The 23,161-nt window shown below is 40.1% G+C and overlaps 2 protein-coding genes across 2 annotated transcripts; both read left to right on the top strand.

Moving 5' to 3' along the window:
- The first annotated feature begins 815 nt into the window (after positions 1-815).
- On the top strand, positions 816-4,753 carry cd2bp2 (CD2 (cytoplasmic tail) binding protein 2). The gene is made up of 7 exons (XM_061089917.1): positions 816-885; positions 1,194-1,272; positions 2,279-2,408; positions 2,495-2,652; positions 2,733-3,321; positions 3,405-3,490; positions 4,474-4,753. The coding sequence occupies exons 2-7, from the start codon at positions 1,198-1,200 to the stop codon at positions 4,582-4,584; spliced, it is 1,149 nt and encodes a 382-aa protein (XP_060945900.1). The 5' UTR covers positions 816-885; positions 1,194-1,197; the 3' UTR covers positions 4,585-4,753.
- A 1,709-nt stretch (positions 4,754-6,462) lies between these two features.
- prr14 (proline rich 14) lies at positions 6,463-18,308 on the top strand. Its single transcript, XM_061090726.1, has 11 exons — positions 6,463-6,518; positions 7,908-7,935; positions 8,096-8,205; positions 9,210-9,372; positions 9,478-9,504; positions 10,237-10,277; positions 11,317-14,214; positions 14,311-14,452; positions 14,990-15,099; positions 15,842-15,910; positions 16,721-18,308. The coding sequence occupies exons 3-11, from the start codon at positions 8,108-8,110 to the stop codon at positions 17,022-17,024; spliced, it is 3,852 nt and encodes a 1,283-aa protein (XP_060946709.1). The 5' UTR covers positions 6,463-6,518; positions 7,908-7,935; positions 8,096-8,107; the 3' UTR covers positions 17,025-18,308.
- Positions 18,309-23,161: the final 4,853 nt, after the last annotated feature.

Here is a 23,161-nt window from a genome sequence, read left to right as displayed (position 1 = left end):
TAACCAAGATAATTACTTGTAGATGTAACAAAGAGAAGTTGCAAACCCTTAATTGCATTCTCTTAAACAGTTTTAATTTTGTACTTTTCCTCTGAACTTTTCTGCTGTTATGTTTTAATCTCTGTTTTGTAAAAGTATGTTTTATTAGGGCCCGAGCATTGACAGGCACTGACAGACGTGAGGCCCTATTGAAATTGTAAGGATTATTATTATTCAGGCAAATGAATTGGCTTTTTAAGGGCTTTGACATGCTCAAATTCTTACCAAAATTTGCAGAAAGTTAGAAAGAGGTGAAAATTTACGTATCCTGGAGGAATTTTCAATGGGTGTCGCAAAATGGCAAAAATGGCCAAATTCCACATTTTTACTTGGATGTAATTGTACCAGGGCTTTCATCAGCTCAACTTCAAATTAAGATGAGTGTCATCACAACAAGATGTACGGAAGAGGATTAGGGCCACTGTGGAAAAAATAAGTGAGTTCTGAGTTTAAACTCAGAATTCTGACTTTTTTCTCAGAATTCTGACTTTAAAGTCTTTAAAGTCAGAATTCTGACTTTTTTCTCAGAATTCTGACTTTAAAGTCAGAACTCACTTATTTTTTCCACAGTGGCCCTAATCCTCTTCCGTAAGTATCAGTGTTAATAGATGCTTGGAATTGTACCTATTCGACAAAAATATCGGTTACAGTCTTTTTATATTCTCAGTTTTAGCATTTCAGTGGAAGCCTGTAGGAACTTCCATTTAACTCCTCACCAGATAGTGGCAGTAGCACTCCATGCCGCTGTTTGTCAAACATCACTGGCGTTTACCAGAAGCAAAGAAGAAGAACAACACAAGCGAAGAAGAAACTGAAACGAGGGCTGGCCTGAATTGTTTTGAACAGGTTCTGGCGCATTTTCCTGCTTAATATCATTTCACTCACGTTGTTTGTTTTATATTTACCCTTATTAGGTCTAAGACTTCGACACGAAATGTTTCAACGTGTTACACCGTGATAAATGCTGCAGTCGCTGTGCATGCGCTGTTGTATGCTAATATTTTAGCAACATAGCAGAGCCACTGTTTACCGCTCATATTCACGACGTCAGAAGAAACGTGTGGGAACTTTACAGATTAATCTACGCACTGACGCTGCAGGTCACGCTACGGCACGCTATTAGAGTAACGAAGTCGTTGTCTTGTCTCCTGTAGCATCATGCCGAAGAGGAAAGTTCGGTTTGAGGACGGGGACGGAGAGATAGAGCTGGAGGAAGATCTCCCTAACAAAAAGGTAACTGCCTCCCGATCAGGTTATGATCACAGAGGAGACGCAACTAGGACATTGTTGATTTGTTTTAAATGTCAGGCAGAATCAACTGGGCTTATTAACATCTTTATATCCTTCAAATTGTGTCACCGAATTATGTAAGTCTAAAGGAAAGTTAAGCTACGATATTGAGTTTGATCTTTTTATCTGATTAGTTAACTTACAATTCAATATGACTGTTAAATGCTGTAGGGAGGTTCACACACGAGAAACGTTGCATAGCCCAATACTTGTGTCAGCTATAAGTCCAGAACGCACCTTAATCCTAAGAGAAATCCTAAGTGAACTGCCTTTGTAAACCTGAGAATATACTTCTGACGATTGATTACACAACAGTGTATGTAAAATCACGATTTAAAGAAAGATTTGGTAAATGCATCACAGCATATCAATTATCTAACTGTTAACAATGCGCTCTACTCGCATGCCTTGTAGAAATCACAAAGATTTTACCACACCAATGGTCTGTCAAGAGTATCCAGACTAAACCAGCCAATGTATTGATGTGTTTACCCTAATTTAAAACACAATCTTCTATAATATTAATTTTTCTGTTTTGAATCCAAAGAATCTAAATCAATCACACAATATCTTTAGTGTTTCAATATAACTGTTCGATTGCTTTCCAGAAGTGCTGACTGGTGCCAAACTAAGTTTAAAGATAACGTTCCTTTGAGAAATGTCTGAGAGTGCAGAGCCAAACCACTGCCTCACAAGTGAAGTCCACCCCTGTCTCGATACCAGCTCCACATCTGCTCCACGAGTGTTTTTCAAATATGTCACGCATTAAAAAGACCCTGTGATAGAGACGCATGATATAATCCACCCTAATGGCACAGCTATCTAGAAGGCTATCATTCTGTGTGTTTGTGATTGTCGAATTGATCCACGTGATCTCTTCAATCAGATAAAAAAAATCGTCAGATTGTTACATGTAATATCTGTTTTCTTTCTTTTCCTGTTGAAAAAGAGCTGTGAGGTCGTCGCTGGACCAGGCTCCAGATTCAAGGGTAAACATTCCCTTGATAGCGATGAAGAGGATGAAGGCGAAGTCAAAAACAGCAGCAAATACGACATTCTGGCCAGCGATGATGTGGATGGTATGTCGTGTTAATTATTCCGGCTGTAACTATAAAGCGACATGTGGAGAGTCTGTGTCATTTACCTTAATTATCTTTGTTTTCAGGGCAAGAGGGAGCGACCATTGACTGTGACGAGGGTGTTTCTATCACACCTTTCAACCTGGATGAGGAGATGCAGGAAGGACACTTTGACTCAGAGGGAAACTATTTTGTCAAAAAGGAAGAAGAGATTAGAGACAACTGGCTTGACAACATTGACTGGGTAAGAACATTTTGCGCACAACATCATTAGGTTTGAAAACTTTCCAAACAATGTGCAATAATATCTGTTACCATCTCCAGGTGAGAATAAAAGAACAACCTTTCAAGCAAAAGAAGAAAGGTCTTGCAGCCAAACGCAAACGCAGGGTTGGTGACGAGGATGAGGCAGAGGAAGAGAAAAAGAGAGAGGAACAGCAAGCTGACAAAGAAAATGTGGAAGAGGAGGAGGAGGAGGAGATGGAGCAGGCTGAGGACCCCCTGGCATCCTTCACTCAGCAGCAGCTCACAGAAGGTGTGCTCGAATTGGTGAAACCCGGGGAGACAGTTGCCACGGCGCTCCGTCGGCTAGGAGGCCTTAAAGGACGGAAGAAGGGAAAGCTGAGAGAAGAGAGCGGACCCACAGAGGACACTAAAAGGGATGCAGAAAAGCTTGATCGGCTCACAGCATTAGCCGACAGACTGGTGGGATCTGGGATGTTTGAAATCTATCAGCAAACATATGAAAAACTGGCCTATTTGATGAAAAGCATGGTTGGTAAGAAACCAGCTGTGGGGCAGAAATCCAGCGGCGATGGTGAAGAAGAGGACGACCTTGACATGTTTGCAGACAAATTTGACGAGGCACTTGACAGCAAATCAGGGGACAAAGGGGAGGAAGAAAACAGAACAGGTAACACAATGTATCTTTAGTAGGATTATCTTCGCTGCTGTGAATATGCTTGTTTTGTTTAATTACATTTTGTCCTCCTTCAGTGACTGGTGAAGTGATGTGGGAGTACAAATGGGAGAATACGGATGATTCAGAAGTCTATGGCCCCTTCACCAGTGAGCAGATGCAGGTATTTTCTTACACTGACACTACAATTTTTTTCTTGAGTTTGTAGCGGATATGAAGAAAGAAAAAACTCTTGTGTATCTTTCCTTTTTGAAAAAAGTGATTTATGTTATTTTACTGTCATAATCAAAAAGCAAAGATACTCTCTGGGCCAAAGAGTCATAAGGATAAAAACACTTTTAATATATATATTTTTTATTATTATGCTTTTAGTATATATTTAGACAACACATTGGACCATTGTTGGTTAAGCAAGTGGTACAATTTATTGGAGCAAACTTAAAAGCGATTTCCATCGGTGTCAGGGAAAAGGCTGTTAGTAGCAGTCCAGGGAATAAGATGCCAAAGGTATTGGACTAATCAATTACAAATTTATTGGTGTCTGTCCAGTTGACTTGGTCCGAATCTTAGCCTGATGGTTATGAATACCAAAGCAAGAGTTTGCTCGTGGGACAATATTGTTCAACAAAAGCACAGTTAAAATAGATGCAAATTCAATATGTGTACCTAAATTGTTTGCATATACTTGATTGGGGCACTTGTTAACCTTGAGCATATGGTTTCCTCAAACAAATAAGTTTGTTGGAATTCGTTTGCGGTATTCTACTTGGCTCAGCCTTTTAGCTCAATCAAACATATACTACAAAGGAAAAAAAGGAGGTTAGAAAACAGTGGATTGTAATTATTTTAGTTCAGATCAAAAAACAGGAAAAAGATGAAATCTTAAAAAGCTTAAATATTTGATTTAATTAAGGGATATAGATCTGTGGTAAAGTATACTTAAGAACAAGCATAAACCTTTTGAATTTCAATTTACGTAGGTATTTTTTTTTTTTTTTTTTTTTTCTCCTGCAAACTAATGTACCTTCAAACATATGAGTGAATCCAATTATGTGAGATTACTGGATTATTGGGTTGCAGTCTGGCTCTACCTTTAACCTCAATCTGACTAGGAGGGTTTTAATCTTCTTATTGTCTGTTTTGTAGGGTTGGGTGGATGAAGACTATTTCAGCAGCGGCGTTTACTGTAGGAAGATCGACCAGGAGGGATCTCAGTGGTACAACTCCAAGAGACTGGACTTTGAGCTCTATACATGATTCACTATTCACCATTAAATGGGCACAACCGTGCCCTTTGTTTTGTTTTGAATGTTTTGACGGATTCTCCTTCGCTGATCTTTCATCCAGGGTTGTGGTGTCAGATGTGTCATTTTAACTGGAGCCACTTTATGTCATTTTTAAATAAATGATTCCTGTATGAGGTGTTGCTATCTGCCATTCAGTTTCTTTCTTTTAATTCTAAGAGTTTATAAGTCCATTCCACCAAGACGTCACATTCTCAGTGATATTTGAAAGATTTTGTTATAATTATTTTGTATGTATGATTGGGTGCTTACCCTGGTATAAGGAAAATATTCTACTAGTGTATATAAACCTGGCAATTCAGCTACTTTATATTTGTGATACCTCAATAATGAATGAATGTCTTCAGCAGAGTTAAATTCTCACATTTTCAGATACCACTTAGTTATTCGATTATAACTTTTTTGCACGTAGACACTGATACAACAGTATTTCAGTAAGATACTGAATACTGACTACAGTTCACAGTAAAACAACTGTCCAGATCTAAAGAAAATCACTGAATGAGTAATTTGCTTATGTTATTTTTAAGTAGATACAAGATAGAAGATACATGTATTAATCCCACACACATGCACAGACACACTCATGCAAAATGAGGGAAATTTTTCCTCTGCTTTTAACCCATCTCGTGAACACAGCAGGACACAGAGCAGTGGGCCGCCGTGTACGGCATCCGGGGAGCACTAGTTGGGGGAGTAAGGTGCCGTGCACTAGACAGTGGGGTAGGGAGAGTCCTCCTGGACTTTTGAACAGATCCAAGTGTTGTCCATCCAGGTTTGTTTTTTGGTTGTTACTCCATGGAGTCGAACCAGAGGCCTTCCAGTATGACGTCTTCCCAATTTTCTGCTCATAGTCCAAGTTTTCCACCACTACTCCGATTGCCTTTCCAACAGTCCACCGCCTCTCACAAGTGAAATGCCTCCCAGAAAATATCTTGCATACGTATCTTAAATGTAAAAATTTAGTGGCTTCTGGACTTTCTGTGACAGTAAGCGCAACATTTTTGATTTTGACTGATAATCAGACATCAAAACTGATCACTTAATTATTCTCCCACTCCTGTCTGAAATTGTTTCGCCTGAACATATTATTTACTAGAGAAAAGAATATTCAGACATATAGTAAGGGCATTTTAGCAGATATTTGACCAATCTGGGAACTAAATCCTTACCAAAGTTGGGTTACCTGTAACCGATTTTTGAAAAATCGGTTACAGGTACCCCAACTTTGAGCAATTTTTTTGGAGGTTTCCCATGGGAGTTGAATTTCAACATTTGAAGACATGATATTACACACCTCCCAAATTTCTTGGTAAGGATTTAGTTCCCAGATTTTCATATGTTGCCCTCACTAATGGATAATGATTATATATGATGGCTAAAAATGATGCAATTTGATTAAAAAAACATGCAACAGTAACTGATTTTGGCACAAGATGGAGGATCATCGTTGATATTTTATTGTACGAATGTTAAACTCATCAAATTATGAAGAGCCTGATGATCAGCCTGGGGTGTTGGGGGCTCCTGGGGGTCCGGGGTCCCTGGGGAGTCCAGCCTGGAGTCTGACTCTCATTTCACTCACTTGATCAAATGTAGGTCTTCTGAAATAATGGGTCAGCCGGGGACATAATAGAAGACGATGTTTCTTACCAGCCTCTATGTCTCCGTGCTCCTATTGGCTAGTCTCCGCCCACGACGCCTCGGTGTCCTCTCTGATTGGTCACACTTCCGCCGGCGGAAAGCGGGCTTCGCGTTGTGATTGGCTGCTGCATGTGAGTGGTCGTTGGATTCGCAGAACGGATTCATCAGAGTCGCTGCAGGGCGCCGACCGACATGTCTTGTTTACGGTGAGAATCGACCCCGCGGTCCAGCGCAGCGGCCCCGGTGAGTGCTTCACTACGAGTCACATTTAAAAGACGTGTGTGATTTGGCCCCGGGCGGAGACTAGACTCGCTCTGTGCTGCAATGCGTGTGAACGCTGGGAGGAGTGACAGCTCCCGGCTACGGCTACTACCTGGCTCTGAGAGTGAACGTACAGGGAGGGTGAATATCGACGTTAGCCAAACCATGCGATGTTGACGGGGCGTCACACTGAAGCTCTGCTAGCTAAACCACATAAACGACTCGTGCTATTTATTTTATTGAATCCTCTGTGCAGCGAACAGTTACATTTCATATTGCTAACGTGCTCTCTCATTTCTAGAAACTTTGAATGTGAAACGGTGTCTGTTCCAGCAAGTAGACCCCGCTCCGCATGGGTCAAACCGCCACATCGTTTGAAAACGTTCGCTCACATGATTGGAATGAGCTTGAACCAGATGTGTGTGGCTACTGTGACACAGCACATCAGCTTAGCGAGCAAAGCTAATGGATGTAGCCAACTTTTCTCCAGTGAACCGAGGCTGAAGACAATGACTGAGTCGGTGCTTAAATCCAAAACATGCGTCCCATGCTGTTGCCTCCTGAGCTCATTATTGTTTTGATATTGATTATAAGTTGCATATTTCAGTCTGCACCGTAGATTGTCATTAGAAAAAAATCTCGGGTTCGCGTAAATGTCATTTGATCGGTGTCTTCAGTGTCAACAATTCAGCAAATGACTGTTTGATAAATAATAATAACATCTAACAACATTTTATTAACTTTGTGAAACTCATTCATCCTCATTAAATTAAATGTGCATGTGTCTAAATCAATTTGATTTAAATTCCCCAAGAATGGTCCCATTAATAGCCTTTAACAGTTGTGTTGTCCACTAAATGTTTATTTTATTCTTACTTCTCTGTTTTTCCAGCCTTTGTAACACGTAGGGTTGAAACGGATATTATTAACTATCACAATATGATTTTCATCAGTAGCAATATAACAAAGATTCAATATAAACTGATATGTTGCTTATGCATTGTGTAGCACAGTGAGGATGTAAACTCATAACTAATCCTCCTCAGATTTGTATTTTGTTTTGCTGTTATCAAGTGTTTGTCAGAAAGAAGAGTTTAACACCACGACCTTCACTCAGGAGCAAAAATCACTCTTTAAATTTCAAAGAATGTAATAATGTTCGATATTGACTGATTTTTCGGCCATATCTCCTCGACCTTGTCCCATAACTTTAAATTACCTTGTATGTCTGCGTTAGTTTTTATTTCCAGCCTCTCAATTTTGCATCAAGATTTAACATCGATGAAAAATATTCATTAGTTGTAGCCCTGCGGTTATTTTTCATGTGAATGTTGAAACTAAAAAGAAATCCTGTTTTATTCTTCATTTTAGAATAAACATCCATCCCAAAGGCCCTAAAGTAAGTGAAGCCTCATTTTTAAGACCTATTGTGAAGTGTTTTTATATTGATACGACACCCTGCACCTTTTTTTTTTTCATTGTTATTTGCAGGGAAAACCGGAGAAAGAGAGGGCAAGGGCACGGGAATGTTGACTTATCCCTCTGACTTGCTCCCTCAGATAGCTTGTCCAATGGATGAAGATGCCATTCCCCCAAACCCTTTCTGTAGTGCACCTCCCCACAGTGAACCTCCACCACCTCTCCTCCCCCTTTCCTCCGTCACTCCCAGGTATAGTTGTCCCGGCACCTTCTGCTTTCTTTTGCTGTCGGTGTCTTTATTTTCCCCTTCTTGCTTTTTGGCACTTAATTGATTTATGGACGTATGTGGTAGGACTTGAAAACACCTGTGAGTGGGACACATAATGGAACGTTTGCAGTACAGATATTTGGCTACACGCACACTCGTACGTTTTCATTTAAACAGCGCATCATCTTTGCTACAGATAGGCCTGGTGTCCACACTACTACAGAGCTTTAGAGTCGCTAAAACAGAAACTTCTCTGTTTTAGCGACTGCTGGACCCAGGTTAGTCGGAAAACTCAGGGGCTGCATTTTAGTCTGGAGGAAATTAGTCACTCACAACCACTTGCTGATTGGCTCTTTTTGGTCAAGATGTAGCCTTTACTGAATCATAAGGCTCCTATCACATGACTCCTTCCAGAAGAAAACAAACTGGCATTAGCCTCGCCTATCAGTATAGAATGCAACATACATAATTAATTAAAACCGTTGCTGACCCATTTGTCTTTTGCAAACCGCTTTAAAATGATACAACTAGTTACATGCATAGCACACGGGCTATTATTCAAGCTATCTGCAACAATTCCCATGCCCAGCGCTTGTCTTCCTGCGTACACTGGCAAGTGCGTGCCAATGTATGTGAGTGATTATGTGATTTCAAACGAAAATGTTGTCTGGATGTAGCTTTATATAATATATTTAATCGTAAAAGCGTTCTTTGTCTGCCTTTTTCCTGTCTAGTATGCTGCTATGCATGGTGCAGATTTCGATTTCAGAAAAATGGTGGTCTTGGAATGTGAGATGATTATATTGCACCAGATAAATATATTGCCTCAGTATATTTTGTCTGTAGCTTTGATATTGAAATTGTGTTTTTCTGTTACTGATGCATCGTGCATCCCTGACACTTACTGCACTGCCTTCTTTCTCTTCACTGTATATGAAACAAGAAATGCTCCATGTTGGCTAAATGATTTTCAAAAATCTCTTCAGCTGCACAAATGATGGGATATCTGGAGACAGGACCAGTGGTCGTATTCAAGGGATCAGAGCTGAAACACCTAAAAAGCAGAGCACCACAGATGGTGGAGCGACTCCGCCAACATCTAGACAGAGTCCGTCCCCCAGCAAGAGACAAAGCGAGAGTGAAAGCATGGTAAAGGTTTAACTTATAACAAATCAATTTTTTTTTAACTTTCTTGAGTAACGAAGAGTCACTGCTCATGCTTTACCTGTGCATCTCTCTGATTTGTCCACGCAGCTGATAGTGGAAAGCACAAAAAACAAGGTCAGTTTAATCATGACCTGCTCTCACTCGACCCTTGCTGTATCGCTGTTAGGTACATCTCCTGCTTACTGTCTATTAGAATACAATTGATGGAGTTTTTTCTGGTGTTATAAAGCTGACAGTGTCTAATCTGTTTGTGCAGCAGCTTTACCATAGGCCTGTGTATGGCAACACTGGAGACCAGTACAGTGAGCAGGGTGTGAGGGTTAATTGAGTGACTTTAATCCTCCTTCATGGTCTGCTGCATCTGACAAAGACAAGCAATCGAGTATTTCAATGTGACCCACTAACACACAGACTGTAGATCTTACAGAAAGTATCTTCATTGTCTCCTCTGTCCTTGTCAGACAAAACAATAGCTTTAATAGTTTTATGTACCAGAACCTACACAAATGACTAAATCGATAATTGAGTAAATTGACTGAAATGAGCAGCAAACTGAATGCCACTCATCTAAATGGAGGTTTCTCTTAAACTTGGAAAATATTGAAAAATCGATGGAGTAAAAGTGAAATTTGCTAGAAGGCAAAAACAGTAATCATGAATGTGAGCTGCTTTCTTATATTGTTATCAACAAGTTTGGGAAATTATTTTATAATGCTTGTTCATAGACAACTGCATTTTAGTGTTTTCTTGTAGGTTGGATCAGCAGCTCAAATGGTATAGATGTCTTTACCAAACACAGCTAAAGTTTCTTTAACAACAACTGAAATGTTTTTGTTTATTTTTCAGGATGGATTTGATTCTACTCTTGCAGCAGAGCACCAAAACTCGTAAGTGTGTGTCTTTTATTTATGTGGAGAAACTGCTTACTATGATGTTTATTTAAAAGGTCTAGATATTTGTTGGTTTGATTTCTTAATAAGAAGTGTTCACAAGCAGCACTCCAATCTGAGACATCGACACAGGGAGCAGAAGAAAATGTTCAATGTTCTGATCGGTTACTGACTCACGTCGTCCTTCAAACTTGGAGGTTAATGTCAGATGAAGACTCCGCGTGGTGTAAGACTAGTTTTTTGCCAGCATTCATCAGACTCAACAATGGTTGATCTATTAATTTCATCACTATTTATTGTTTATTTATTTAACAGTTGTGATATTATGATTATAAGCGGCACTCACTGCTGTTCATGTTGTATGTGGTTTGCTGTGTGTTGTATGTTGTTGAGATATATGTGTTATAATATGCACTGATGCATAAACACAAATGAAGTTGCTTACGGATAAATATAGGGATTTTAATTGAATTGAATTCAAACCCACCACAGCATATGTAACTTTCACTAATCTCAGCCTTAACTATAAACTCAATTCTATTGAATTCAAATACTTTCAGATCGTGGGTAAAGTAAAAACATAGGGTGTTACTTTGTCTTCATCAGTGTCCACTTTAATAGTAGGACAACGAACACTGAACACAAACGTCTTTATCATGTTTAATATCACATGCAAGGTGAACCATATAATATTGTTCCGGATCTTATGTCAGGAGCAGAGTACATTTCAGGTTATATATATTGTATCTACTCCATTTTCGATTAAATTAATTACACCCATTCTCTCAATAAACCGGAGAACAAATAGGTTACTGTAAAAAATAAATCTCATCTTACAACAATATGGAAGGAGGTATTTCCTGCTTTCTCCTAGTCTTTTCCAAAAAGTCAGATGCACTTTAATAATTAAAACTGGTATATTATCAGTCATCTGTCACGGCACATATATAAATATGCGTATCAGATCTGTGACAATTGTAATTGTTTCTATTTGATATAATGACAATATTCTTCCCCTTCTCTGTTTTCATTGTAGACAAAAGGACCAGGAAAGCTCCTCGAATGAACCTAAAGTCTCTGCAGCAGAAAACGTAGACGAGCAGGCGGCTCACAACACCACACAGAATCTTGATGCCTCTAAATCTGACATCGCTGTATGCCGAGGCTTGGCTGTTGAACACACTGTTGAAGATGCCTTTGCCCAAAACAGATGGGTCATCAGGCCGTTGTTTCAGTCACTCAAGTCGACGATGGCCAGTTTCACACAGATCATCATGAGTCCTGTTAAACTCTTCAGAGCTAATAGTCCCCCACTGTCCACGGACCACGGACCAGAAGGAACATCCGATGATGAGCTGGGCAACATGTTTCAGCCAGTAGGACAAAGTGACACTGGGAATCAGGAGGCTGAAGTTTATCAACAGAGGCTTAGTGCTGAAGAAAGTGCACAAAATGCGACCACCAGCGCCCTTAATTATTCAAGAAAGCTAGCGTTTGACATCAACCTCTCTGAAGAGGCAGATGAATGTGCAATAACTCTTACAGAAAAAAACTTGCCGGATTCTGTGCCTTTGCAAGACATTCCCGGACCCTGCAGCGTCTCTAAACAAGTTTCAGAATCTGTTGGGCCAGCCGGCGGGTCATCACCGCTGTCGCAGGCCTCCCTCACTTTAAGTGCCTCGCACGAATCCAGTTTGAAGACGTCCGGCATAGTGGAGGAGCAAGAGAAGCAGGCTGTCCGTCCAAAACCACTGGCCAGAAAACGCACAGGAACTAGATCTGAATCGAAGAAAGTCATCTCCAAGCCTTTTATATTGGAAGTCAACAAAGAACAGGTCAGTCATGAGCATGTTTCTCAAAGGAGTTCGGTCCAATCAAACAAAGCCGACTTTAGTCAGTTGTCATCTTCCTTCCGTCAGCTTGATGCGGACGGTCCTCAGCCTGATGATAATATCATGAACATTGAAAGTTGCAGCTCGGAGAGACAAAGCCTCTTGAAAAGCTTAAATGACAGTGCTGCTGGAAGGACACTGAAATCCACGTTAGAAACTCGGCAGCTAGGAAATCTGATAAACCCTGACACTGATTCAGCCGCAGGTGTTGGACGGTCAAAGAGGGGACTGAAACTTTTTCAAGAAACGGTGAAGAGGAAAAAACTGAGAGATTATACATGTTCAGAGGATATAAAAAACCAAGAGCCATTAAAGGTGGCTGCAGAGAGTGGAATATTAAGAGGTCTCAGACCACCAAGGAAGGACGTTGTGTTAACGAATACCACTGTAGACGGGGAAGAAACACTGAAGCCTCTTAGGAAAAGACAGGCTGCATCAACAAGAGCAAATAGGAAAGGAAAGGTTGGACAAGAAATGCTTCCTGCAATAAATGAAGCCATGTCTAACACACAGACTGAAAATTCCCCTGATGCTATGTTGGTTTGCTCACTGGATAAAAGCAGCGCTGTGTCAGAGAATCACCAAAAAGGCGGGAGCAGCAAGACAAAGCCTGGTTCATGCAGACGACTTAAAACAAGGTCAGGTTTGGGTAAACCTGACGTGAACACTGACAGTATGGATCTAGAAACCATGGTGGCAATCACCTCTACCAGACAAGTGCAGGCGGAGCCGCTTTCCGACATTTTCATCCATCCTGATAAAAAGCAGCTTCAAAGCACGGGCAAGTGCAGGATCACAACCAAGAAACCACTAAAACGTAAATCGCCAATCCAGGCTTGTTCAACGACAGAATCAGACAGCACTTTGGTCTCTAACTTGTCAATACAATCAGTGTTGCCCTTTGAACTCACACCCACAGATTCTAAAACCTCTCTGCCGACTCAGAGGGAGGAGAACTTGAAAACAGGACAGAACCGTCAGAGTAAAAGACCCAAAAAGGCTTTGAGAGGTGCTGTTAAATCTTCTGGGTCGGGTGAAACCCAGGAGTCAAAGCAATGTATCGATGACCTTCATTTGATAACCAGAGACTGCCAGTCTACAGACGGCAGAGGTAAAAGCACAATGGACCCAGTGTATTTTGAAATGACACCTTTTGAAAGTAATCACAAACCTGATTCTTCCCCAGCTCAGTCTCATTCAGAGTGTTCTGTAATATTAAATAATGAAGTTAAGCATTTCATAGATAATAGTGGAAAGAGTACTTTTCCTGGGGCTGATGATGGTTTTCCCTCTGACACTGAAGCCAGTAATCACTGCAGTGTCTCAAGATTAAGGTCAAGTACAAGAAGAGTTAACAGTCGGTCAACGAGAGCAGATGAACAGAGGAGAAGGTGCAGAGTTTTGCGAAGTAGGACACATAAAGGTGAAGAGATGACTAACTCGATCACGATGGAGGATACAGATCTGGTCACAGGGGGCACTCGCTCGTCAGAAGTCGAAATCACAAGGGGCCTGTTGCGTAGCTACTCGTGCCCAGAGATCCTCTCCCTCCGCCCCTTTGACACGCCCTGGACGACTTCTGCTTATTCTCCACATCAAAGCAAGACTCACTCGTCCAATCAGCACCAGTCTGCCCATACCCCTCCCGTCATTCACGCCAACAAGTTCCTTCGACGAGCCCGCCGACACACAGTCAGCAGCATAGAGGTGGAGAGGGAGATCGCTCCCTTGTGTCTTCGAAAGGAAGTGTACCCATCCAGAAGGTCTGCCCCGTGTGACGGCGGCTACCCCTTTTATAGAGCCACACATTCTCCCAGCACATCCCTCTCTGCTCGTGCGTCTTGTTTCCTCTCAAGTCCACTGGCCTTCCTTTCCAGGAAAGTTTGCAGCAGAGGTGCTGCTACCAGCCCCAGCACTTCCTGTCACATATCCTCTCCCATCTCCTCTTTGCTGACATCCCCAGTGAGCGCCTTCTCAAGGCACCTTCCAGGATTCCTTCAAAGAAGTGACTCCTCTCTTGCTAACTTGGATTCTTGTATCAGGTAACATACTTTTTAAAATCTTGAAAAGACAAGATATTTTATGGTCCTGCCATTTATTCTCAGGTACACTCAAATTGTCTCTGGTTTTATTTGCAGTGGAAATCTTCTGGAGCGTGAGACTGAGAGGAGACAACAGAGTGAGGAGGAGGACGATGGTGAAGAGACATGTTCATCCAGTCACGAGTATGAAGATGTTGGGTTAAGAGAAGAAAAGGCTTTTTCTGATTCTGAGATCAAGGTACTTATTTATATAAGTGAATGGAATTCTCACACGACTGGTTTGCTAACAACTGTCTGTTATTTTGTGTTGAATCCCTGTGGATGTCTTTATTCATCGGTCTGTAAACATGCACGTTTGTTTGCAGATTTAAGAACTTGTTAATTGGTAGTTTGAGACAAATATTCCTCCCACTTGTTGTTTTTTATTATCAACCAACCAGATTCATGTCAAATCCTGAACTAAATTGTATAACTTGAATTGTACTAAGTCAAAACAACATTTTGTGAAATATATATATATAAGATGAGGTTGGATGAAAAACCAGTAATTTTGATTAGTTATTGATTGGAGATAAGATAAATTAATCCAGATTTACGACAATTGTTCATTAAGAGAAAACATATTATGTTGCTGGTGAACAACAGTTTGTAACTAAGAGGCTAAGTTACTGTCTAACTGTAGATGTCAAAGTTATTTCACAGTAAATTTGAAAACAAGGATATTTTTTATTTTGTTCTTTCCTTCTTAACTCTTTTCATTTATCGTATATCACAGGTGGTTCAAAAGCGAGAGGAACGAGGGAAGGTTTCATCCATCAGAATTCGGAAAACGTTACCCAAACCTCAGAACAACCTGACACCCATGGGCCTACCCAAACCAATCAGGTATGTACTCCAATCTTTAACTTTAGGACAATGTATAACAAAGTTCTAACAAAATTACAAGTTCCACTCAGAAACTTTTTCTGCGTGAAACATCGGTAAGTCATCATCATCATCATGCTAAATCATTTTTAAAATCTGTGTATTCCCATATTTTATATTTTCCTTTGTTCCAGTAAAGATCTCTCTGCTAATACTAATTTCAGTTGCTCTAAATCTGTTTGTGTTTCCTTTATTGATCCGCCTCTGCTTACAAAAGGGTCGACATGCTCATTGTCAAGTCAAAAAATAAGGTTTCTGTTCAACACCTCCCTGCCCCATAAGTTCAAGGAGCGAGTTCAGAAACAGATAAATCTGTAAACAAGCTAACATAACAAATTCTGGAGAGGCAAGATCAACTATCAGAACTCGCATGTTATAAACATCACAGGAAATCTTAGGCAATGTTAACCCAGCTTGCTTTACTTATAAACACTAGGTCAAAATCTGCACTGGTTAATATGGTTTTTAAAGATGCAGTCAAATAACATTTGTTATTTGTATGAATTTAGCCTGAGATGGTCACACAGGAGTCTCTCCTCTGCTTCATATTGGCATTAACACATGAAAGTAGGACACACTCTAATGGATCGCTCTCTGACCTACCCTTTAAAGCGAATGTCAGTATCAATACATGTCTGTTTTCCATTGAATACTTTCTGATCAATACTCAGACTGATGGATTTCCATTGTCATTCTATTACAGGCTGAAAAAGAAAGAATTCAGCTTGGAAGAAATTTACACCAATAAGAACTTCAGCAAACCCCCCGAAAGGTAAGCTTAGCATTAGACAAGTTCAGGTTGAATGATGCACATAGATGACACATACTGCTTTTTAAAGGTCAAGTCTTTAATCAAAATATATGCAGTTGAAATGCAGCTTCACCACCATTTTTATCGATGCTGTGTTTTCTACACCTAAAGTTGAATTATAAAAAGACACAACCATTATTTGCGTTCACAATAATGAGTCAGACATTTAGTGTGTTTAAATGAATTGAATTAAAACTTAATTAAACAAAATGCATATGTATGACATTGTAAGCAAAGGGTCTGGGTGCAGCATTACTGTCTACAAGTTTCAAAGAACAATAAAATATCTTTATCCATACTAGTAGCCCCAAAGTAAAACATATGGATGAATTAAAGACAAATGGTCTAATTATACATATATATTTCAAATTGATATATTCTGGGAAGAATGCAAGTCTGTGCAGTTACGCACATTCACAGCTGGGGGACATTATGTGTACAACCAGTCTGACCTGCTCAGCAGTTTTGCTAAACAACAGCACCTCAGTGATTGTACCAACCCTGCACCCCTCGTGTTTAAATTTGTTGATTCTAATCTTTATACAGGTACACAGTTGTTGCATCAAAGGTATGTAAGAAAGCAACATACCTCTTGGTGATAACCCTAACCCTAACAGGAATTAAGAAATCTCTGCAGTATTATTAGGGACACAGCTACAGTTTCACTGTCCCCAGACTGACTAAATGTCATTCATTCATCATTATTAGTCATTTGTGTCCCTTAACCCGCTGGACTGACTCACTGACTGGAATATGTCCCACGTCTTTCAGCCGGTTGGAGACCATATTCGAGGTACCTCTCAATCGCCGGAACGGCTCCGAGTCCTGGTTTGGCCAGAGACGTTTCAAACGCTTTTTAGAGTTCCTGGAGGTCGGCGAAGCCAGAAAACCAAAGAGGCCGCTAGTTGGTGTCGGAAAGGCCCCGAGTTCATCTTCCAGGACGAGGCGAGGGGCCTTCACAAAAGACGAACCCTCCCTCAGTGTGCAGGACGTGGACTCACTACTCTGTGCCAAGCTGGATCAGCTGAATTTGTGGTTGATACATGATGATGATGAGAGAGCGACAGCTGACTGAATACCTTTTTTAAATGGCGATACATCTTTTAAAAAGTCAAAGCTGTGCTGTTAATAAGACTTTTTGTAATGCATTTTCAACATGGAGATTCACATGCGAGTCTTTCAGCACAATCAGTGTTAAATGTTGTGGTTACATGTTTCTACTGAAGAATGGCATTTTTCATTCTTTAGGATGTAGTCTGCTATTTGAAGAACAATCCGTCATAGCACCATAAATGTATTTCATCCCCAAAGTTATCAACATACCGGTTAAACGTATTACACAATAAATCGCTTCATCATTATTATAGCCGTCCATTTTCTCGGTCGGCCACTTTACCTCCGCGATATTCTCGATGAGAGCACTTTTCTTTCTCAGACTTCTCAACGAGCATCACAAATCTGCACAACCTCCCTCCCTCATCATATTTCTGTAACGCTGTCTGGTTCTAAGGGAGCAGTTTGGTAAAGAAGTGGTGTTGCAGCATAGTTGTAAGTTATTTATAATGGCAGCTATTTTTTAAAATTAAATGCTGAATATAACTTTGAAACATGCCAGCAAGAGATTTGTTTTTAACCATTTTTACAACTACGTTTCTGTACAGTCTGAATACAAATTGATCATTGTTTTATCCTGCTCTGGGCAGACCATGTTTAATTATACAACTATTTGAGTTTATAAATTTATGGCTGAAGAGATTTTTGTTGTATGAAATGTAACATGGAAACAAATCAGGCCCCCAGAAAAGATTTATAGTCGAGAGTGGAAGTGTCCAGATTCCACAGCTGATTGTCTTTTTATTACCTGTGGTTCTCTCTGGATTGTTTTCTGGTGTCTATATTTGTATTGCAAATGTAACTTCTTGACAAATTAACTATATGTTTAATTGTCTTTTGCCAAATTAAAATGAAGTTGCCTTAACTGTAAGATTTTGTTGAAATAGATGTTTTGTAGGCAGAGTTTTTTGTAAATGTGGCTTTTTTTTAGGAAGGCACGTCAAGGTGTTTCAAGTCAATCAAGAGCTCTTATGTTTGTCATTTTTATTATAAAATTTGTACATGTTTGTATATGGTACAGCATATTGAAACATTCATTATTAATAAAATTTAAAAATGCAATAATGCCAAGATAATGTTGGTGCAACAAGAGCAGGGTCTCTTCTTATGTTCTGACGAAGCACTGCCAGGATCTCTGCCTTCTAGAACAGACCCAATCCTCCATCAATACGTAAGTTAGTAATGAGTGTTCAATTGTAATTGCATTTATAATATTAAAGATTGGGTCGCTACTGAGGAATTGTAATATTATACTGTATGTATCAAGTTGTTTCATGTCTCAAACTATCAGCAATGTTGAATTTTCTATTGCCATTTAGAGTGGTCCGTATATATATCGAATAAATATTTCAGCGTGTAAGAAAAGACGGTTTTTAACACTATTTTCTTGAGAGGTGTCCTTGTGTAAAATATGAGGATGTTTAAGAGGAAGCAGTGATACGGAAACTGGGACAACAAGAAAAGCTACAGCAGTGGTTATTTTTGTGTTACATGTACCGTAAATACCAGTTTCTTCACATCTCCTTGTAATATAGCATGAGCACCTCAGTACAGTCCACTGTCTCTGTAATCATCCATAGTCAGAAAGAGCCACGCCGTCGTTTAGCGTCCATCCAAAGGCGATCAGTCTCTCAGAGTGAGAAGATATGAGATCAGCGCCATCAGCACGGGGATTGAGACCAAAAAGAAAACCCACACTAAGATGGATATGATGGCCCATTTTTTCGCCTGTCGTGTAGACTTCTTTTTTTCCCTTCCATCCTCTGTTTTCTCAGCCTGTAGAAGTAAAGACAATAAGTGGATTAAGAAAAAGATTCCAAGTCAAGTTCTGTGGTTTTGTGAACATAATTGGATCTGTTCTGTTGACATTAGTTTCTGCCTATACTGCTTTATATGTTGAAAATATGTGTTCCACTTTTTTCAATAGGATTTATTTTCTCTACTGATCTCATCACAACCCAACATAAGGAAAACTCTGATAATCGTTCCCCGAACAAACATGATGCTTACATCTTTAGTTTAGGCTAAAAAAACATTGAATCATGAATTCCTTATATGACACCATCAGTTTTATATGTAAAGGATATGCAGGGACAAATGCATAACCATATTCATGTGTCAAAAATCAATACAGAGCAGATATTGGTCAGGCAACGATTCCCTATTATGATTTCTTACAAGTGATGTCATCAAGAAGTTAAAAAAAAGTCATGGACACTGTAGTTCCAAGATGCACTTTCAAGGTATCTCTGCGTTATTTAGGACTAGACATAAAATAAATTATAGACCTAAACTATATATATATGTATCATATCATAACCCCATGATAAAAGATGGAAAGTATGTCATATAGCGTAGAAATCCATTGATAACTTAATAGACACGACCTACAGATTATTTATATCGACAAATCATTTCACGTCCTATGGTCTAAGTTTTATTAATTTAGCCAAGAATTTTACAGGCTCCCCCACCACAACTTCATCATATATATCCCAGAAGCGTCTTAATAGGAGTAAGCTAAGTATTTACTTTGGTAAAACAAATGTTTACAACCTGGTGATTTTCTTTATCTTAATTTGTTTGAAAAGGTGGACCTCAGAATGTTTCTAAAAATCAGAAGTGGGCGTTAAGTTACAAGAGGTTGAGGACCCCTTGACTAAAATGACATCATACTTATAATATATACAATATATATTAGCATAGTCTAATTGGGGCATATACAGCATTCACAGGGTCTGCCTCGCCCCCGGATGCTTTTCATTAAACTCCTCTAACTGTGGATGCTGGAGCCTTATTCAGCTGAACAGAGGAAGTGAGTTTGACCTCTGCAGACACTGTGTGCAGGAGGAAGTCAAAACCCTTCGAGTCCACATGAGGGCATAAAAGACTTAAACCTCATCCAGAGAACATTGAATTCCCCAAGAGAGAGTGTATGAGCTGTTTCTGCAGAGGTAGTGAGAGCTGCATGACATTAACTGACAACATTTCTAACTGTCCTTTTCGCTACATGAGGAAGGTGCAGTTTTAGGCTTTAGACACGTTGACTGACAGAGGGAGAGAGGGAAAGAAGAGTGAGACAACAAAGCACCTGGACTGAATGTATCAAAGCATTGATCCCGATGCAGGAGAACCCACAGATGATGCTGCAGATGGCCAGTTTCCTGTGGTTCCTGTCTTCCCAGCAGGACGCGGCGCCTCCTGGACTACTGCTCCTCTCATCAGCCGAACCTGGCATGGTGTGTAGTGGTTCCTGTTCCATTGTCACAGACGTCTGAGGTGATTTGTTCATCTCTGAAAAACATAACCGCATGTTTATAAAGTTTCACCTGAGTGATTGATACCTTATTGTTTTAACTTCTCAAATAACTTAAGATAAGTTTCACCGTTTATCTGAGGACAAGCCCTGTGTAGGTAGGTGTTTATTCTATTACAGGTAAAAAGGAATCTAGCGTTCCAAGTATTTTCAGAACAATGCACCTGACCTCACGTGTATTATGACTCACCGGCCTCATGGAATGTGTTTGATTTAATATTGCTGCTTACATTCGGAAAAAATAATAATACAGAGTTATCACATATCTGAGCCCCAACAACGCAAAAAGGGAGTATGGGTAATTTTGAAGGGGTTAAAAAGTATCTCTTATCTTGCGAAATGTGAAAACTTTTATTACCATTTTCTGGCTGCTGCTTGGGTTTGTTTTTAAAACAGAATGATGAATAATGTTTTCCCAAACAACTCATCTGGTATCGATTACTTTTGTTTTCAGCTCCCATTTGAAATACAAGTCTAAACACATCCTCTCGAAAAAAAATCTGAATTTCAGTTTCTGTGGAAGGGGTGTGTGTTACAACAGGAAGCAGAAAGCACCCTGAACATCCACAGTTTAAAGTGTCCCCTGTTAACCACAAAAAAACAAAACAAAAACAGCCTGAGAACCTTGTGTCTTCGCACTTTGAACGCGCCGAAACCTCCTGTCGAATTGAAAAGCTGTCATTGATAAATGAAGACATTAAATTCTAATTAAACTTATGTCTGTTTCGATCAGACCACACTGTCATACTTGAAGTGTTTGTCACAGAGTGCACTGCAGCGTGTTGCACAAGGCTGTGAATCATCTGTGTTGAGAAAGTTTTGTTTTGTGGCTTCAGATTTACAGTCGACTGAAGTATCTGTTCTTTAAACGTACACAACTCAAAAGCTACACACATCAACCACTCAAAAGCTGGTTCTCTGAGACGAAAATGATTTAACAAAGACAACCTGACCAGTTGTTTAAACGCTATTAAACATCATTCATAGCCCAAATTTTAACCTGTAAATACAAACCTGAGTTTAAAAGGCACCGCTCTGAACCTGCTCCTCAGTCTCAGTCCACAAGTGTCTCCTTGGTTGATCCAGTGTTTTACTCAGGATAATGTTAAGTCTTAATAAGATAGTTGCCAGGTGTCTCGTCCTCTTGTCCCTGGTTTGAGTTCACACCTGCCACATGAGGGTTGTCTTTTCTTTCCTCCTTTAAAAAGTTTCAGTTAAGCATTCCACATGTGCTCATCCAAACATTATCCTGTCACTGTAGTAGGAGTGAGAAGCTGACCTGTCCCTGTGCCATATAAGTTGTTGAATGACAGGAATGAGAGCCGGGGGGTGAAACTGTGTGAAACCTCCACGCCTATTTTTCTTTTTTTTCTCTCCGTATCTTACCCTCCCACACAGATTAGTCAACCCCTTTGTTCACAAAGATATATTATATTCTGCTCCTTGAGTTTGAACTTCCTCTCTCTCTCTTTCGTTCGCTGTTAGACACTTTTACCACGTTTCTTTTTTCCTACCACATTCCTCATGACCCGGGGAAAGGCGTGTCTACACTTGTCTTGCCTTCTGGGTGAAACCGCCACAGACTCCACTGTGCTGAGTCCATGCTGCAGTCGTGAACAAGACACTGTTCACTCTCTTTTTATGCTCATTACAACAGAAAGAATCCCTCCTGCTTTAAACTCTTGTATCTAATCCAAGGGGTCGAACAAGGCCTCTTCGTGTGCTGAAGCTTTTATAGTCACCTGCCTTCCCCTGGTTTTGAGATAAGGGACAGAGTGTTAACTTGAAACCTCGGGACTGTGATTGATGAATACCTGACTGCATTTTTTTCAGGGCTGACGTCACCCAGTGTTCCCTGTACCACCTCATGCACAGCTGGATCTTCACTCATGGAGAACAACAAGAGCATGGGAGGATTCTTCTGTGGTGTTTCATCCTATCAGCTCCTGTTGACACCCAGGAACCAGAAAGACCATTTCAGTCTGGTCAATATAGCTGGAGGCAATCCCAGCTGGCATTGGGCGAGAGGCAGGACACACCCTGGATGGGTCACCAGCATATCGCCGGCATTTAGAGACAAAACCACTCACACACACATCCATTCCTTGCATGTCTGTGGACTCTAGAGTACCTGGAAGTAACCTCCGCAAACATGGGGACAACATGCACCCCACACAGAAAGGCCCTGGACAAACCAGGATAGAAGCTTCTTCCTGTGAGGTGGTTTACTACCATGCCACCCCTTGTCTTGCATCATTAACAAGTTGACACTCCTTCAAAACTGTAGAAACCGAAACACCAGCCTTCATAATTTTTTCATAATAATTGAGCCAGAAGAAATTAACATAAATAAATGCTGAATTAAGTGTAAATACTTAATTAACAATTGTAAGAGTGCAAGGGTATTTTAATTTTTTTCCTTTTTCCTTATATTTTTGTATCTTTTAATATGTCCTATTATATATTTTGTGTAATATATATTAATATAGTTATGAACACATTTTTCTTCATCTCTCTTCCTTTTATATGTAGTTCGATACATTTTCATCCCATACATTTTATGTCAAATTTGGATTATGACTTTATAATTATTATTTTACATCTCTGTTTGACCTGAGTGGTGATGCAGCTGCACATTTCGTTGTCAGAAATAATAATGGATTTAATAATTAAAATGTGTTGAATGTTGTTTGTAAAGTTCGACTCTCAGGTCACGTGGATGTTGGAGCGCCGCCTCCAACTCTCTCCACCAATGAGCGATTGCCAAACCGTGACGGCGGAAG

Source organism: Limanda limanda, chromosome 17 (genome assembly GCF_963576545.1).
Source record: "Limanda limanda chromosome 17, fLimLim1.1, whole genome shotgun sequence".
Classification (NCBI taxonomy): Eukaryota; Metazoa; Chordata; class Actinopteri; order Pleuronectiformes; family Pleuronectidae; genus Limanda; species Limanda limanda.
This window is presented reverse-complemented; position numbering and strand designations above follow the sequence as displayed.